Source organism: Chinchilla lanigera, unplaced genomic scaffold (genome assembly GCF_000276665.1).
Source record: "Chinchilla lanigera isolate Chin_1 unplaced genomic scaffold, ChiLan1.0 scaffold00134, whole genome shotgun sequence".
Lineage (NCBI taxonomy): Eukaryota > Metazoa > Chordata > Mammalia > Rodentia > Chinchillidae > Chinchilla > Chinchilla lanigera.
In genome coordinates this window covers 2,213,516-2,232,489 of record NW_004955535.1, presented here as the reverse complement: position 1 = coordinate 2,232,489, position 18,974 = coordinate 2,213,516, and the positions used below count along the sequence as shown (strand labels likewise).

At 35.4% G+C, this 18,974-nt stretch overlaps 1 protein-coding gene across 1 annotated transcript in view; it reads right to left on the bottom strand.

Annotated features, from left to right (window-relative positions):
* Window positions 1–18,974, bottom strand: part of Dmd (dystrophin) — a 2,013,932-nt gene that overhangs the window by 1,064,526 nt on the left and 930,432 nt on the right. The window contains exon 44 of the mRNA XM_013507710.1: window positions 3,803–3,950. Within this exon, the coding sequence (XP_013363164.1) occupies window positions 3,803–3,950 (148 nt within the window). The remainder of the gene's footprint in view (window positions 1–3,802; window positions 3,951–18,974) is intronic.

The following is an 18,974-nucleotide window of genomic DNA, read 5'->3' as shown; positions in this document are numbered from 1 at the left end:
CAGATAAAATAAAATTGAATATTTGCTAATTCTTTAAAGTGGAAATTTTTATAAATGTGCATGATTTCAATTAAACTACACTGTAAAGAAGCAAGGATTTTCCCCTATTCTTTAGATATTTAACATTATTATACAGCTGCAAGTGAATATATTATACAGGTGTAGAGTGGCAATATATTAAAAGATCAAATGACATCAAAATCCTTTTTTCTGAAATTCCACTTCTTGCTAATTTGGAGTAAAAATGGACCGGATTTAACTTTCTACTTGAAAACCTTCAAGAAAAATAGGTAAACTATATGAAATAATGGTTTTAAAGATAATGGGCATCAGACATTGAAGAAAGATAATCTGTGACAGATCAGAAAAAATTAGGTTAGCCTTAGAATTTCCTCAATTTCTTACCTGAAGAAATGTTCAAACTATGACAAAGGGAGATACAATGCTCAGAAAGCTAGATGGCCTCCTTGAGTCAGGAAAGAGGTGCTTCCAAAGAAGCCAAGGTGGCTAGGGGTAACAGGAAAGTACTATAAAAGATATAGATACACACAGGGAAATCTCTGGTGATGTATAAAGGGCTCCCTTCTTTTTCTAGCTGATTTCTAATTATCTGATTGTCTTGGTTACTTTTCTCTCGTTGCTGAGACAAAATACCCAATGCCCAAAATGAAGGAAGGAAAGGTTTATTTGGCTCACAGTTTGTGGAGGTTTCAGTCCATACTTGGTTGGCTCCAAGGCAGAAGATAGCAAAGCAACAAGAGCAAAGGGAGGAATGGCAGCCGAACAGCAAAGCAGCCAGAGCAAAAAGGGAGGAATCGCAGCAAACAGCCTCTTTCCCTCCCTTACATTGTAAACAGGCTACCCCCGCCTAAGGGTGTGATTTTTGTTTGTTTGTTTGTTTGTTTTTTTGTTTTTCTCCGGTACCGGGAACTGAACTCACGACCTTGCGCTTGCCAGGCAGGCGCTTTGCCGCTGAGCTAAATCCCCAGCCCCTACCCCCACCCAAGGGGCATGTAGCTCTCACATAATTTCCATGCCCTCCTCTTCCACAGGCTCAGGATGTATACAAAGTAAGCACCCTGGCTTCCTGCTGAGTCACTTAGCCAAACCTCTAGACTCCCCAAGTTGACACAATGTATCAACCATAACACTGGTATATATGAAAGAAATCGTGCAAAGTTAGGGACAGAATTATGTAAAAGGACTAAAGGGAACAATCAGTAGTGCTCAAAGTTGATTGGGAATATTCCTTGTTGCTATCAGCCATAGTAGAAAACCTCATCATTCATGGAACATCTAATTATTTAGAAATGCTTCACCTGATCAGTGGAACAAAATTAGCCCTAGTTACATACACTACCAAAGTATAAAAGAAAGACTTGGAAAATATCAACTTGTTTCCAAATAGATGATCTGTGTTCTAGGACAACGGTTAAGATAATTTATCTGAAGGTCAAAATATCAAGTACTCATCAAATTAAAATTCTCAAAGTCTGGCATGTGATAAAATATCACAAGTGTGGATTCAGCTCAGTGATACAGTACTTGCACAGTCACGTGCAAAATGTCCTGAGTTCAATTCCAAGGAAAACAAATGCAAAACAATTCAAATATTGCTAATAAGCCAACCAAGCACTAAAAGTCATAATAAAGAGAAAAATATATTCAAAATGACTGAAAATAGACACAAATGATACAGTAGTAGACAAGAATATTATAAATTATTGTATCTATATTCCATATCTTTAAGAAAGTAGAGGAAAGTCATGGAAGCTGTATGAATAATCAAACCACACTTGTAAGACAAGGAAACGACAATATCTGATGATAAAAATATACCCAAGATGGGGTTAGCCACCGATTAGATATTGCAAAATATTAGATTAGTCAATTCAATAGTAGATATTACATAGAATGAATTTTGGAGAAAAAGACTGAAAAGCACATAAACCGAACATGCGTGAGTAGTGTGGCAATTTTAAACACTTATAGAGTCATTTGCACATCTCTTACTTCTTAAAGTAATGGCAGAAAGATTTCACAATTTGATGAATGTGATAAATTCACAGATTGAAAAAGAATAACAGAAGTCAAGAACAAAAATTTGTAAGGAAATTGACACCAAGGTGCATCATTCATCAATTGCTTCATCTCAAAAATGCTTTCTAATAAACCTTTTGCAATCTCAGAGTGGGCATCCCAAGAACACTGATATATGTACCAAAATCCTCATCAAGGGCCAGGGGCATAGCTCAGTGGCAGAGTGTGTACTCCTCATGTGCAAGGCCCTACGGCTAATTCCCATTATCAGACAGATGAAAATAAAAACAATTAGCATCTATGAAGTATGATGAATATTTATATTTTCACTATATACATTACCTTTATAATGAAAATACCCAATGTGTATGTGGTGTCAGACATCTTTGGCCAGCCAAGAGTGTATGAACTTTTTATCTCTTCCCAAGAACACCTTATATGACTAATAAATATATTTATGCTTTCCAGGTAGAGACCTTGTATGCTGTATTAGCTCAAAATTCACTTCATTGCTATTAAAAATGTATTACCTGTATGATAACAAATTAGAAATCCATGAATTTCTTCTTTCTCAAAAGTGACATGTATACAAATTTGATTGATATACATATAATTATACATAATTTCTAAAATGTTAATTTCCCATGTTTATACAACTTGTCATATGTGTGTGTGCTTGAATTCCTCAATCATTAATATCAAAAGGAATATCTGTTGTGCTAAAATGTTTTATAATGGAGAATTATAACATCTACTATATTGTTTTTATGAATCTAGAATTTTATTGTTTTTTGTTTGTTTGTTTTCCGGTACCAGGGATTGAACTCACGACCTTGTGCTTGCTAGGCAGGCGCTGTGCTGCTGAGCTAAATCCCCAGCCCTGCATCTAGAATTTTAGATGTCTAAGCTCTTTAATAAACTTCCACGTTCTTTGCCTCCATCTGTCTTAATCAGTATTTTCTGTCATGAAAAGTTGGCAACAATTCAAATCTACGTGATTGAAAATTGAAGCGTGAACAACTTGAGCTAAAATACCTACAAAAATACTTAAGCGTTGGTACAATAAAAATAATATTTCTCATGTCTAAACTATATATTTTATACACTAAATTGTATCCTCTACACTCTAATTTATTTTTTATCTGCACATTCACTAAACACAAGTTGAAATTAAACTATACACTGGTTATAATCCATAAGCTGATTCTCCATTATCATAAACCATAAAAAAGTCAATAAGTACCACCAATTAACTCTGTATTGTTTTGGCCTCTGGACTATCTCAGAAGGCATTTTGTCAATAGAATATATAGAAATACTGCTGCATCACCACAAATTGTCTTTAGAGAAACAGAAATGTAATTCTCTTGTGATAGATATCTTAGCAACTACATTATTGCTAAGTATACCTCAAGTTCCCATTTTGGACAGGTTCCAACATAAGGAAAAACACACACTTCCCCAAAGCCCCAGCACACTCTGTTATAAAAAGATTCCTTGTGTCACAGATCCAGATACACTTTACAGTTCATTGATTAAACCAGTTCTCTCTTGACTTATTCTATCCACCTTTCGCCAAAGTTCATATCAAGTCTCCCAAAATGATCATTATGGTGAGTTTACAGTATGTACAGCAATGAAAATTTGTCAGGAATTACAAATTTCAATCATTCTTGAAAACCTGAACTTAAAGAAGCTAAGCAGTTACAATACTGCAGTGAAGGTAACAATGATTTGGAAAAAAAAAATCTGAAAACCTTACCTTAAGATACCATTTGTATTTAGCATGTTCCCAATTTTCAGGAATTTGCGTCTTTTTGAAAAACTGTTCAGCTTCTGTTAGCCACTGATTAAATATTTTCATGTCATAGTGAAAACGCCGCCATTTCTCAACAGATCTGTCAAATCTCCTAGAGGTGAAAAATATGAATCAAGAAAAATAAGTGGATTGTATAAAATAAATTACATCAGTAGAGAATATATTTTAATATTGACATTGATAACATTTTGATAATTTCTTGCATTTATAGCCTTAAGTTTCAATTAACAAAAACAGTAATTAATATTGAATAGGAAGGATAACTTCAAATTAAAGACTGTCATTTTCCCTTTAAAATTGAATACATTTCTTGATTGAAGCATAAATAAAGGCATCTATTTTAGAGTATTAACATTTTCTTCCTAAGATCATATTTAAGTTTTTAAAATTCCAAGAACTATGAAATATGTCAATGTTGCAAAAATTATTTGGAAAGTATGTGTTTGATTTCAAAGTTGCTCTTGGGTCAAATCCACAATATTTCACTTATCAGTTTTAATACTACTCCTGATTCAAAATTATCTATTAAAATAATGAAACATCCAGAATGAGATATGCTATTTGTATTGTGCCTCAGGTATAAATAACCAACTAACAAATATACTAGTCTAAATCAGGTGGTGAGCATTATTTTCCTATATCCTTCTTGTTTTAGCATATCCACTAATTCATTAAATTGGAATGACAAAGAAGCTTTGTACAAGGAAATATATTAATATGAATACAATATTGAGAAGCTAATATTTACTCATTTTCTGACCATAGAAAGTATGGAGGCCCAAATTACATAAACCAGAGTTTGAATTTACATTAAGAGAATTGTTCATAAGAATCACCCAGTGGGTTAAAAAAACAGAAGCAACAATAATATTAAAACAGTGATGTTGGGGCTCCATTCCAGACCAATTAAATAAGCATCTTTGGAAGTGGGACCCTGACATTGCTTACTTTAACAGCCTCCAGAACATTCTAATGTGCATTTAGGGTACAATCACAGTTAGAAAGTAAGATTAGCTAATATGAGTTGTGCTGCTCTGCACATAGGTATTCATGTGTCATTGTAATGTGATGTCTTTAACTCTTTTGGGAAGATACCTAGAAGACGAATATCTGGGTCAAAAAGCAGCCATCAACAGATGGATAGATAAAAATGGTAGCATTTATACACAATGGAGCATTACTCTGCAGAAAGAAAGATAAACTTAAGTCATTTGTAGCAAAATCGATGAACCTTGAGAACATATTGCTAAGTGAAGTAAAGCAGATGCACAAGCTTAAATGTCACATGATTTCTCTTATATGAGTAGCCCAGAGTAAAAATAAAGAGCAAAATAAAAGATAGCTAACAGTAAGTAGGGAGACAGATCTTTCTCAAAGGGGAAGGGAATCAAGAGATGGAGGGAGGGGGATGAAAAACAGAATTTGGATGTGTTATGTGCATGTACCAACTCTATATAAGGAATGTAAACATTATGTACTGAGAACATGCACAAAAAAAGAAAGGGATTGAGAGACATGTGGAGGGGGGAGGGAGCACATAAGAGATATAAAAAGGAATTAAGATGTGTTATGGGGCCAGGGATGCAGCTCAGTGGCACAGCGCCTGCCTGACAGGCGCAGTGTCCTGAGTTCAAGTCCTTGTAGCAAAAAAAAAAAAGATGTGTTATGTATCAGCTTCCTATAAATAATGTAAAATAATTTAAACATTATTCAATATACACATGAACTAATAAAATAAATTATAAAAACCTAAAGTAAGATTTGAAATCTCACAGGGCATATGATATACCTGGTTTCCTGGAGTCTTTCTTAAAAAGAATATCCTAACGCTACATCGAAACACATCCCTAAAATTCCTGGCTGTGTGCGCTGGGTGTGGTGGCGCACAACTGTAATCCCAGCTCTTGAGTGCTGAGGCAGGAGGATCACTCTGAGTTTGAGGTCAGCCTCAACTACAGAGCGAGATCCTATCTCAAAAAATAAATTTTTTCCTGGTTGTGGGCCTTTCTCAGAGTTCAGGAGTATGTCAAGTTTCTTTGAGTTCCAGTCCCAAGATACAATGGATTATACTTTTACGTGCCAAGACATCTTCTCAGAATTTTGCCTTCATTTAGGAATCTCAGATAACTTTAAAACTTAAACACAGGTACATCAACCTAAAGGTTTATTTAGTAGCATGGAAAGGAAGTTCACATTTCCTGAACAGTTACTGTGAACCAGGCATTGGACTCAGTTTTCTTCGTTCTACATATAGGCCATTTTATTACACTTACAATACCCTTGCAGCATAAAAATTATTATTTCCAAATTCCACCAGGGAAAAGTAAGAGCCTGAATGACTTGCTCTAAGATTTTTAAAATGTATTAAACAGCACAGAGGAGATTCTAAAGTGAATGTCTCTGGTTTCAAGGATATCTTTCCACTTTCTAATGTGCTATCCAGTAGTGATTATCTTTTCCCAGAATGAAGCCAGTTACCAGTTAATTATACCTATAGGTTTTCCTTCTGAATTTTCCATTGACTACCTAAGATTCAATTACATATCTACACATGCACTGCACTTTGTCCAACATTGCATTTAATAAATCACTCTTTGTATAACTTTAACAATTTTCTAAAACAAATGTTTTTTGTTTTATTTTATTTTTGAGACATGGTTTCCCTATGCATTTCCCTATATATTCCAGGGTGGCCAGCTCACAGTGATCCTCCTGCCTCAGCTTCCCAAGTGCTGGGATTACAGATATGTACCACTATGCCCAGCTTTAAAATAAAGTATTTTGATTACATGGACAAAGCATCCAGTGATGGTCAAAAGAGGCAGTTTCTAACGACATCTTCTTTAAAGATAAAAATCTGCCTTTGGTAATTAACCATATTCTAGAGTCAGTCAAAGAAAACATATCCTTCAGTAACAAAATGATGTTGGAAATGTTTCACATGTTTAAAAATAATTCACTATTCATATATTTTTTGGTAGTATTTCAGACAATAAATTATCTAAAATCCATGACAAGAAGTTATTTCCTTTTAAAATAACTGTACGTTGAAAGGTACTTTTATCATTTGACTCAAGACTTGCTATTGCGTAAGAGTCTGAAATGCTATGAAGCGTATCAGCATTGCTCCATCCTGGTGAGACTAGAGTTAATTTCACTCCTCCTTATGTAGATATTTCTGTGCTACATAGTTTTCGTACAATGAGTTTTATATTTCTGATAAAATAAAATAATTCAAAAATAATTTTAAGGCCACTCTCACATACTTATAACTGCAACTTCTAACTCTGCTCCTGCTACCAAAGCATGAGAAACAGGAAGCAGGTGCAGTATTTAGAAGACAGAGAAGTTACCAGCTGATCACAATTCATCAACTCACATTTGAAGCAGATAGCAATCCCCTCACCTCCGCTCGCCTCCTCTCTCCTCCTCTCCTTACCTTCCCTCACCTCCCCTCCTTTCTGCTGTCCTCTCCTGTCCTCTTCACTCCTCTCCTGTCCTCTCCTCTCCTCTTCTCTCCTGTCCTCTTCTCTCCTCTTCTCTCCTGTCCTCTCTTCTCCTCTCCTCTCCTGTCCTCTAATCTTTTCTCCTCTCGTGTCCTTTTGTGTCCTCTCCTCTCCTTTCCTCTCTTCTCTTCTCTTCTCTTCTCTTCTCTTCTCTTCTCTTCTCTTCTCTTCTCTTCTTCTCTTCTTTTTTCTTTTCTTTGTACTAGGTATTGAAACCCAGACTCACATAATCTAGCAAAGTGTGCTGTTACTCAGCTACATCTTCATTCATAGACACGTTCTTGGTCAAACCTTGACCTGAGTTTTTCCTACCTCAGTCTCCCAAGTATCTGGGATTACAGGTATCTGCCATTCTGCCTAGTTCTCCATCCCCTTCTTGGTTTGCTTTTATTACCACCCAAACACTTGGGGCTGGGGATTTAGCTCAGCGGCAAAAGCGCCTGCCTGGCAAGTGCAAGGTCGTGAGTTCAGTTCCTGGTACTGGAGAAAAAAACCAAAAAAAAAAAAAAAAAAAAAAAAAACCACCCAAACACTTGAATTATCCTTTTGCCAACACTTTCAGCAACCAGGAAGTGACTGTTTCTCCAATATATGCTACAAATACGTATTTTTCATCTCAGGGTGTTGACAACCCCAGTGGTTTACAATATCAGACTCTTCCTCCACCACTCACCCACACTTGCACTTTCAATCCTCCATCAAATTCTACAAACCCTCCTCCCACCCTGATCCTGAATCCCCTTTACAGGTTATCATTCTTCTATATATTTCTTCTATATTCTATTTTCTCCAAAGAGAAGAAACCCACTAGTCTATAAACTTGATGAAGACACCCTTAGCTTGTCAAGACAGCTAGAAAGAAAAAGGGGGAACAGGATTAGGGCTTGTGCACTCCAGGCCCCCCAGAGTGAGGTAAGGATGGGTTTTCCAACCACATAGGTCTGTGCACCGTTTCCCCTGTTACTGCTATGGGATTTAGGGATTTGCACATGTGTCACATATTCCTGAAGTGTCCTCCTTCCCATTTGCTGTGTTCTCCCTGTCTTCTGCAGTTCAACATTGTCCCTCCTTAAATCTTCATACAAAAAACTTAGAGTGTCACGTGATAAACATATAAAGAATTTAATATAGCAAGCAACTGTTAAAACTTTTAAAGCTGTGAAGTTGACTTAATATTATTACTAGAATAACTATTAGGATGAGTAATTCTATTCAAACAAAATATAAAGAATAAAAGCATATGCTTTACATATGATGACATTTAATGTGAATAATATCACTTTAAATTCCATTTCAACTATCACATAAAATTTTAAAATATACTCTTCAGCATTTAATATGCCTCGTTAATAGTGAAGTCTAAATCTGTATTTGAATTTACTGTGTAAAATTACATTTTTTATCATGACTATTTATAAACTTAAAACTGTTTCTTACCAAGGAAGATTCTGAATGCATGTAAATTTTTGTTTGGTTTTACAATGTTACATTTATAAACTTAATGTCTAATCTGTCATTGTGTTCCCTAAATTCCTCTCACTTCATTAAGTGAACTATCTATAAGTGAGAAAAGGGGTACCCACAACTAGAAACACAAAGTGACTTAAAAATAGCATTTTGGGAAATATACGTTTCACCTGCTTTATTATTTCTAGGGAGGAAAAACTTGTATTTTTTCTGGTAGTAGGAGAAAATGTAGAGCAAACTAAGTAAAGGACAAAATATGTCAGTATAAACATATGGGTAATAAATCAAGTGATTTTAAAATTTTGCAAATATTAAAATTCCCATTCACTATGCAAGCAGTATTTAAAATTACACTTCTGCTTCATTTATGTGCAGCATAACTTATCTCCTGCTGTTCTAAATCAACTTAGTCAGATTATTCTCAAGCATAAATTACATTTAGGGAGTAATTTAGGTACTTTGGGACATACTTTAACACTTTCAGGCCATTAAGGTGGTGTTCAATTCCAAGAAATAAATTTAAATAAATAACACTCTAGTAGCCTGACATATCCATTGTGGCTTTCTACTTAGATCTGCAAATTCAGCACTGGGCTGCTGATTATTTTCTCCAACATATTTCAACTTTGATTAGGTGAGTGGAAAGATCCTTGGCTAAGGTCTGATGGTCCAAAGTGTGAGTGCTGATAAATAAAAGTTAAACTGGTTATCTGCCTGAAGGTAGAGTGCGTTGCTGTTTCTTCTTTGCTATGGTTTGTGCCCCAAAGTTCCGTGTGTTGGAAACTGGGTCCTCACTGTGGATGTTGAAGTGACGGACCCTTTAAGAGATGGGGCAAGTGGGAGATAACTGAGGGCTTTACTGTCAGCAGGGATTGAGGTAGTTCTCACAAGAAAGTTAAGCCTGCCTCTGCCCAGCTAGCCATCCCTGATTTCCCATCTGTTGAAGTAACTGGTGTGGCACATTATGCCACACAGCTATGAGGTTCTCTCCAACAGCTGAGGTGGTGCTGGTAGTAACAGAGTAGATATTTACACACACACACACAAAATGAGCTGACTGTGGGAAAACCTGACAGCAGAGCCTTAAAAGAAAATTCATGGTCTAGATTTCCTGACTTTGCCATTCCTAGGCTTCTGAGAAGAGCACATCAACCCCACCCCTTCCAAATCCCCTAGCCACGCTCTGATGTAGAAGCGCAAGTTAAACTGTGGTGACTGCCTACCGAAAGTGAACTCGTTAACATGAATCTGAACTGCAGTTCTGATCCTTCCTCTTTGGCTAGAATAAAAACAACTCTGGACTTGGTTGTAGGCGCCATCCCTGGCCACTACCATGCCTGCCTTCCTGAGGATACACTTTCTTTTTTTTTTTCTTTTTTTTTTTTTTTGGTTTTTGGTGTTTTTTTCAGGTACTGGGAATCGAACTCATGACCTTGGGCTTGCAAGGCAGATGCTGTGCCACTGAGCTAAATCCCCAGCCCCCGCACTTTCATTACTGACAGTTGCCCCCCTCTGGTTCTACTATCTTGGAGCTCTCCCAAGTACAATATTCTTACTTTAAAAGAATTGAGCCTTTTCTAGAGGATACCAACCTTGCTTGCCCCTCAGTAGGAAACGCTTGCAACAAACTGCTAGTTTCCGACTCTGAGTCTTTCTGTAGATCTCCTGACCACTCCTTTCAGGAAGATCCAAGAACAAAGACCACCATACAACACAGAACATCCCCCCACCCAGCCTGAAGCCAACTTTTCCATAACAGAATCATGGTTCTGAATCTCCAGGCCTGGGAGCTGAATAAACCACTCTTTAAAATAAAATTGGCTGGTATGAGTTATTTTATTATACTGCCAAAATGCAGACTAACACGTGCTGCTTACCAGCACTTCCAAAGGAAGAATATTATTCTGTTAAATCCGAGTACACTAGGAATTCTTCAGTTTTTCCAGAGGACCTAACTCCCTCTGAGGAGATTTCTCATGGCTCCAATTTTCCACATCCTTCCAAGACTGCTTTCAGTTATTTCTACTAAGTCACTATTCCAGGCTTATAGGTTAAACTAAAAATCGCATACCTAACTTACATAGTGAACTCGTATATACACACATACAGCTTGACTCCACCTGTGTAACAATCTCAGTCCTGCCACTGTACGCAGGCTTGAACTCATCCTCATATTTCTTCAGACAGGTAAAGCAGTGATCAGATTACCTGGGCTGGATTCCTCACTCCACAATTTACCACATGGCCTTGAGCAAACAAGTGACCTGTGTGAACATTGGTTATAAAAAAGTACTCATCTCCTAGGATAAATTATGAGGGGAAAAATGAATGAATATATAAAAATTTCTTAATATCTAGCAATGTGCACTACCACTTGATATTGTCAGACTTTTCAATTTCAACCATTTTCCTCTGTATAGAGGGAAATTTAATTTTAGTTTTAATTTGCATGTCCCTGAATCCTACTGGATTCTTTGTATGTTGATGAGCTATTTAGATTTCTTATTTTGTGAGGGCTACGGAAGTCACCAACATTGTTTCTATAAAGCGTAAAACTCATTAGTTATTTCCTGGAAAGTGATTATTCTATAAACAACATCCAGGTCAAGATACAGAAGCACTACACAAGTCATATTTTTGTCATCACTTTTCAAAAACGTTTCCCATTTTTCTATTGGAATTTGTGTTCTGTTTTCAAAACTTTTTAGGAATTCTTCATAATCATTGATGTTCATAATTCACCTGTTAGATGTCGATTGGAAATACATTATCTCACTCTCTTGTTTTCATATTTGCTATTTTATACTATGTGACATAAGGATTCATTAATATATAATATATCCCAGTCTATTGTTTGTATTTATAATTAGTGCTTCTTACATTTAAGAACTCTTTACATACTCACTATTTATTAACTTATCCTCTTCTATTTTGTTGTAAACGCTTTATTAATTTGCTTTTTCACATTAGGTCAATAATACTTTTGGATTTTATTTGTGTGTATGATTTGAAATAGCCCAAATGCATGTACATGTATATATTTCTAAGTAGGAAATTCAATTTAATTTTTTAGGTGAGGGATATATATGGTACAAAATAATGACTATGCAGTGAAAAAATAAAACATATATATGTAGGGGAAAATGTCCGTCTCTTTTCCTGTCCCACCTCTCTCTACTAATTCTGCTCTCATTGTTAATCAAAATTTTACAAATTGCAATATTTATAGAGTAAGGGAAAGAACTAAACAAATGGAGTGGTATAAAGTGATAGCTTTCTCATTCAGTTTTAGTGTTTTCAATATAGCCAGTGCCGGTATTTTTACTATGTTGGATTGACATTTTATTTTGTAACACTCTGTTTATTTTATCGATCCCTAATCCTCCATAGGTTGTAAGCCTGCATCTCAGGCTTCAAAGGCATTTGCATTGGTACTTTGATTTTAAGTTTCTCACGGTGGTTATAACACTTGAATTTAGAAATTCATTCTCATGCTTTATCCCCTTTCTTCACTATTGAAATTCTGCACCTTTTATTTCCCTTGTTTCTAATAATAACTTTTCGTTTACTGCAATCTGAACAAGTGATACTTTATGTGAACTATATTCTCATGCAGATAGTTGATGTAACCCCTTGCCATTCTTTTTATATCAGTGGAGTTTGCGGTACATGTCTGCATACTTTCCGTGGAGTTAGCATATGTACATAACACACCTTAATTCCTTTTTCTCAGCACCTTCACATCCCCTCTCTCCCTGCTCTTTCCATCACTTTATCCTCTGCCCTTTTGAGAGAGATCTATCTCCCTACTTCCTATATTACCTTCCTTTTATTTTTAAAGGAGACAGGCATAGCATATTTTTCTCTCAAAAGGATATCTAGTTGCGATTGGTGAACTAGTTCCGTGTCTTCTCTGAACGCATTCCTATAGAATCTCATTCACACTGGAAGGTTCGATTAACTTCTATGGCAGTATCTATGAAGGTGCCTAGAATAAACATTTAGGCCCATAGTACTGAAATATGCAAATGTGGTAATTAATCATGATTGGCACCTTGATCAGCTTGAGAGATGCCCAGGAGTTTAGTAAAACATGATTCTGGGTGTGTGTGAGGGCGGAATCTTGGAAACAGTATCTGGTCCTTGTCCCCTTTCTAACTCTTTCTGTCATTTTCCTTTCCAGATATCATGAGGTGAACTTTCTACTGCCAGGCATTTTTGCCATGATGTTCTGCCTTGGAACCAGCAGCAGTGAAGTAAATTTATGAAACCACAAGGTAAAATAAGATTTTTGTCCTTTAAATTGTATAAGTTGGGTATTTTGTCCCAGAAACATTATGGTGACTAATACAATAAGCAACCTCATAGACTCCTTTAATCTCACCCTTTGTTGCAGTGAAAACGTGGTTATAGCACTGTATTGTTTTTGTCTAAATTGCCTCACAAAATGTGAATAATATTTCTACCTTATACAGCATTTAGGGAAGAATAAAAATATACTTTCAACTATAAATAGCAATAACATTTTAGAGTAGCTGATATTAATAATAACTCTTAATTAGCTGCAAAATATATAATAGTGATACATAATTCATAATTAACTAAAATGCCCTCAAACTGTATAAAAACCATTTTAAATAAGTCAATATATTTGCAGAAAATTGTTTCCCTCATTAATAAACACAAGATGGTAATGAAGGCTGTGTGTGGCTGCTCATGCATGTAATCCCAACACTCAGGAGGATGAGGCAGGACAATTATTGAGAGTTCAAGGCCAGCTTGGGCTATAAAGAGAGTTCATGGCCAGCCTGAACTGCATAGTGAAACTCTGTCTCATAAAAAGACGAAAAAAACTCAGATGGTAATATAAGTAAAGAAGTAGAATAACATTTTAAAAATTAATATACTTTGCACACACCTGCTAAAGTCCAAAGTATAAAGATATGTAGTTACTTAAAAACTGACTTTTAAAATGCATATTTAAGACTAAAGTGATAGTGATAAAATTCACCTTATGCCAAAGAACTCAATGGTGTTACTTTAATGATAAAATTAGATAAATGCTCTTAAGATTTTTCAGACAGACTCAAAAATAGTTTATCTTCAAAAGAATTCAAAGAAATCTTAAAAGACTTTCTCAAGGGTTTTTTTAAAAACCTTTCTGCTCTCTCATTGGACATGTACCTCTGAGTGGGTCTTAAAATTGGTACTGTCGTGGTCCTTTCGCCTATAAATATTCACGTCTTTGAAGGTCAAGGCTACAATAGAAAAGACTCATTAATAAACTAGAGTTAACTTAGAAAAATGAGGACTTCTTCAACTTCAACTAAGTTTTCTCTCTTCCATTCTCTCTGACCCTCTCTCATTTTCTTTATTTTTTTCTCTCTCTTCTTCCCTATATCTCTATACCTCTTTCTCTATCATCACATGCACACAAATACATATAAACACATATGCTACAGACACACACACACACACACACACACACACACACACACACACACACGTCCCAATTAGGAAACTGGCTTAGATGGATATTAGAAGTTTGAGGAACTTCATTATTTACATTATTTTGGTTCAGGGAAACATACTATAAATAAACCTGAGATAAATTCATAAATACTTAAGTAGGTAGTGATTCATATTTTCACCTTCTCTTCATGTCTAATTATTTAATTGGCTAATTATAAGAAGAAAGTGTCTGATATCACTGGTTTCTGGTATTTTATAACTCACTTTCATTCTTCTATCAATATCTTCACCACAATCCAAAGTCCCCGCAGACCAATGACAGTGTAAAGGGCGTGATATTTGACAGTTCCAAGATGTTGAAAAATATTGTGTGTATACTATTCCTGAGATGCTTCTGATAAAAGCACAACATGCTAATGTTAACATGAGAATTATGCACTTTCAACATCTTGATTCAGTACAATTAGCATCTGTAAAAAATACCCGAAGTACAGAAATAGTTTTCTATTAGTGAGCTGTATTGTTACTTTAATATGAGGACCTTTTGGAGAAATCAACTATAGAAACTGATTATATATATATATATATGCCTTTTCTAATATGTAAGGCAAAGACAAAAATGAAGAACTGACATACATTTTCACATTCAACCATGACGTTTGCATGCTGTGTTCAGATAGCTAGTCTTCTTGCTCTACAAATATGTCACTATATATGATGTGTCGCTATGTATAAACTCATTTTACTGTCATTGTAATTGAGTAAACCAAAGTTTTACAGCATATGGAAATATGTGTGTTTCCTACTGACTTTTTCAAGGAGTGAATGACATAAGTTATTACACATATACTTGCTAAAGAAAAGTAGAAGGAAAAGGCCATTTTATTTAAAGAAAGAAGGTGAACAGATTTTGATCCTCAAGGCAAGGAAGACATTTAGATATTTTCTCTACTTAAAATCAGTATTAAAACCAAAATTTCAAATATTAAGTGTAAGAATAAAACTCAGAAAGATATATCATTGTTTCTTAGACTGGCAAAATGTTTATTTCCTTTGTAGACTAATGCAGCACATCAAAACATACCACTTAAAATAGTCATATGAAAGTGTCTCTGTTTCAAATGAGGACTCATTTCTTCTGGCCATGCTCAAAATTAAAGCTTAAGATCACTGTGTATTTTAAAATATAGTTGGCATAAGAGTACAACAGTACAAATATAAAAATAAAATGGAAACAATTAGCATTTTACCTAGTTTATTCTGCACGCGCAGTTCTATTCCATCTCATGCCATTTCCCTGGGACTATTACCTCCAGAACATTGCTTTTCCTAATAAGGTACTTACAATTAACAGGAGCAAAAACACACATACCAGTTTTCATGTACTGTATTAGTGGACATATCAAACTATTATATTTTTAATGTTTACAATGTAGTATTTTTATTGAAAACAGTTTCAAAGTATGCAGAAATTAGAAGGTAATAATAGTAACTTTATAATTGTTCATTTAAAAATAATTTTTCAAAGAAAGAAAAATTTTCTTTTAGTAATATGAGTTGACTTTGGAGCATGAACACTTAGTATCATTGAAAAGAAGAGCAGATTTGTAAGCACTAAGAAGCATTAATGAAGAATTAATGCTGTAATTTGCCATAGTAGCCTTTCAATTAGAAATAACAAGAGGAGAAGGTCTGAGCTAACAGAGGTCATAAGTAGTAGAGAGAATAAGAGCAATTTTCTGTAGATGTGACCTATTTTTGCTGGGAGTTGCACCTACAAGTCAGAGAAAAATGGACTTAAAATTTTCTTTCAAAATTAGGAAGGTAGTAATTAATTTCCAAGCAGATTTTAGTTTATATATATTGGATGAATGTGTTAAAAGAATTCTATATGACATAGGTGTCTCATAAAGAGTTCAGTTCTAATGCTTGTTCTAGCTTGAATCTACTACTGCTGCACGTATTCCAGATGTTGTCCCTCCACCCTTTCCCCCAACCTTGATGTCCCAGCAGGACTAGGGCAGTTCTAGCATGATACCCATGGGGGAGAGACGACTTCACTTCAAATTCACTGAACAAAAATCTCACCCAACTCCAGTAACTTGCAGTCAAAAATTTTTCATCATCTCTGACTTACTACCTTATGAATAAATATCATCATAATACCAGGCTCCTTTTGCTATTTTACATTCCATCTTATTAAAACACAAGCACACCTGGGAAATGTTCTTGGCATAAAACTACTATATTCATTAAATTTTTTTCTTTCCTACACCTGAAGGCTCATGTCTAAACCTGTAGGCGTTACTCTATTATTTAATTAGGACAGATTCTTTTCTCCTATTTTAAGGTGTTCCATCTAAACTTTGATTAATATCAGTAGATGCTTTATTCTCTGACAAATAAATATAGCTGTGTAGATAGAAGAATGATTAGAAACAGAAATTAAAAAATTAAAATAGGAATGTGGCAAAAGTGTAACATCTAAGAAATAAAAATATCAAAACTCAAAGCCTAGTGGAAAGGCTTCATACATGTATATAAGATATAGGGTTTTCACATGTTATTTAACTATTTATGCCTTCATTTATTTAATAAACACTTATTGAGTGGTCAGTACTGTGGCCGAAATTGTGTTAAGTTCAGGGGTATAAAATGAAACAAGACACGATCCTTGCTAATGAGAAACTCTCAGCTTAGTGTACGCATTACACTATTGAAACAAGGGTATGTCTTAAAGTTGTTGCAGATGCTGTTCTTGCCCTCATGCTTGTCCCCTTCAGAGGACATGGACTCAACTTCCAAAACTTCGCATTTGGATTCCTTTGCCTGAGGACTCCCTCTGGCTGCAGAGGCCAGCATTGTCCATTTCCATGGCAAGATAAAGCTGTTTAGGAGTTAACACCCCTGGGAGCTGTTCATCATGAATAAGAATTGATTCATAAATACCATATTCCCTGGTACTCTCACGTGGATTAAGTCCAAGGTGCTTTACACTGTCTCCCAGAGCTCCTCAGGGGCATTAAACTCCAAATACCCAAAGTGCTAACTGGGTTAAAAATGTACCTTTTACCAGCTTCCTTTACTTCCCTCTGTCACTTCATTTCTTTAAAGTGTTCCTTGTACCTCCTAAATAACCTTCTTGGACTGAGGCAAGAGTTCCTCAGTCCTCCTAAATAACCTTCTTGGACTCATGGGCAATCCAAAGAGAGACAAAAGACAATGTCAGCATAGAGAAGGTGGAGTAACCTTGTACTAAAGAGTTGTAAGGATGTGAGGCACAAAGGTGTTAGAGAAGACTTCAGGTTGGTGTCTAAAAGAATGATGAGAGCTTTCACAGGCAGAGAAAGGAGGAAGAGCATTATATGAAACAGAGGCAGCATATGTGAAAGCTTACGCTAGTAATTTTCAAAAACAGTATCAATCCAGGGAGGAGCCAGTATAAACACAGATTGCTGCCCCCTCCCGCTTCAGAGATTCTAATACAGTAGATCTGAGTGTGTGTACGTCTAGTGTTATGCTGGAGACTGCACTTTGAGAACAGCACACAGGAAGGGGATGGCCAAGTCATAGTTATGCAAGAGAGACTGGATCAATACTATGAAGGTCTATGAATGTCCTGTGCCATAAAACGTTGTTTTGCTTTATCTTACTTTGGTTTTGTTTTGTTTTTTGGTCTTTTTCCGGTACCAGGAATCAAACTCCACAACATCGCGCTTGCCAGGCAGGCACTGTGCCGCTGAGCTAAATCCCCAGCCCCTCTTACTTTGAATTCATTATTGCTAAAACAGTTTTGTTACAGAAAGGGTATCAAATAAAACTGATAAATTTTTGTAGATTTGTACAGTACAATAAATGACAAAATTTTTGGAGGAAGAACACGTGTACTCTCTATATACTTCTTGTTACAATTTCAGAGGTTTTACTTGGTCTCCAAATTTCACAAATATGCACCTGCTAATTTTTCATGGTTTCAGCCAAAGCTACAGCTAGGTGAGCAGCTTTAATTACTATTTCCACAAGAATAAGGGTTTGCTACTTTTTAATTCTTTAGATTTCATTACTTTCACCAATCTGATGAGAATGGAAATAATCTCATGGTGTATTTTTCCAAAAATTAATGAGATTTAGTACTATTCAAAAAAATGCATTTGGCATCCAGATCTCTTTTTTTGCATGAATTATCTGCTATTTTTATCCTTTGAAAGATTTCTCCTATTATTTTGGTATTAGTAGGATTTTTGATAAATCCTGATGTAAACTTGTGATTTTTATAGTGTAAATATATATCTGATCATGTAACTTTTGTTTCTGTATTTGCATTGTAATTTTTAATTAAAATAGTCAAATGTATCAATCTTTTTCTTTTTTCTTTTAAAGACAGGGTCTCACTATGCGGTTCAGGCTTTCCTTGAACTCACTTATGTAGTCCAGACTGGCCTTGAACTTGCAAGCTCCTCCTGCCTCAGCCTCCCAAGTGCTGGGATTACATGCGTGCATCACTTTGCCCAGCATTAATCTTCTCTCATTTTTGCTTTGAGTTAAGTAATCTTTTCTTTCTCGCAGATCATCAAACATTCTGTCATATTTTTATTTTTATTTATTTATTTATTTTTATTTTAAAGATGAAAGGAGGGAAACATTAACAGACATACAACATTTTACAACAT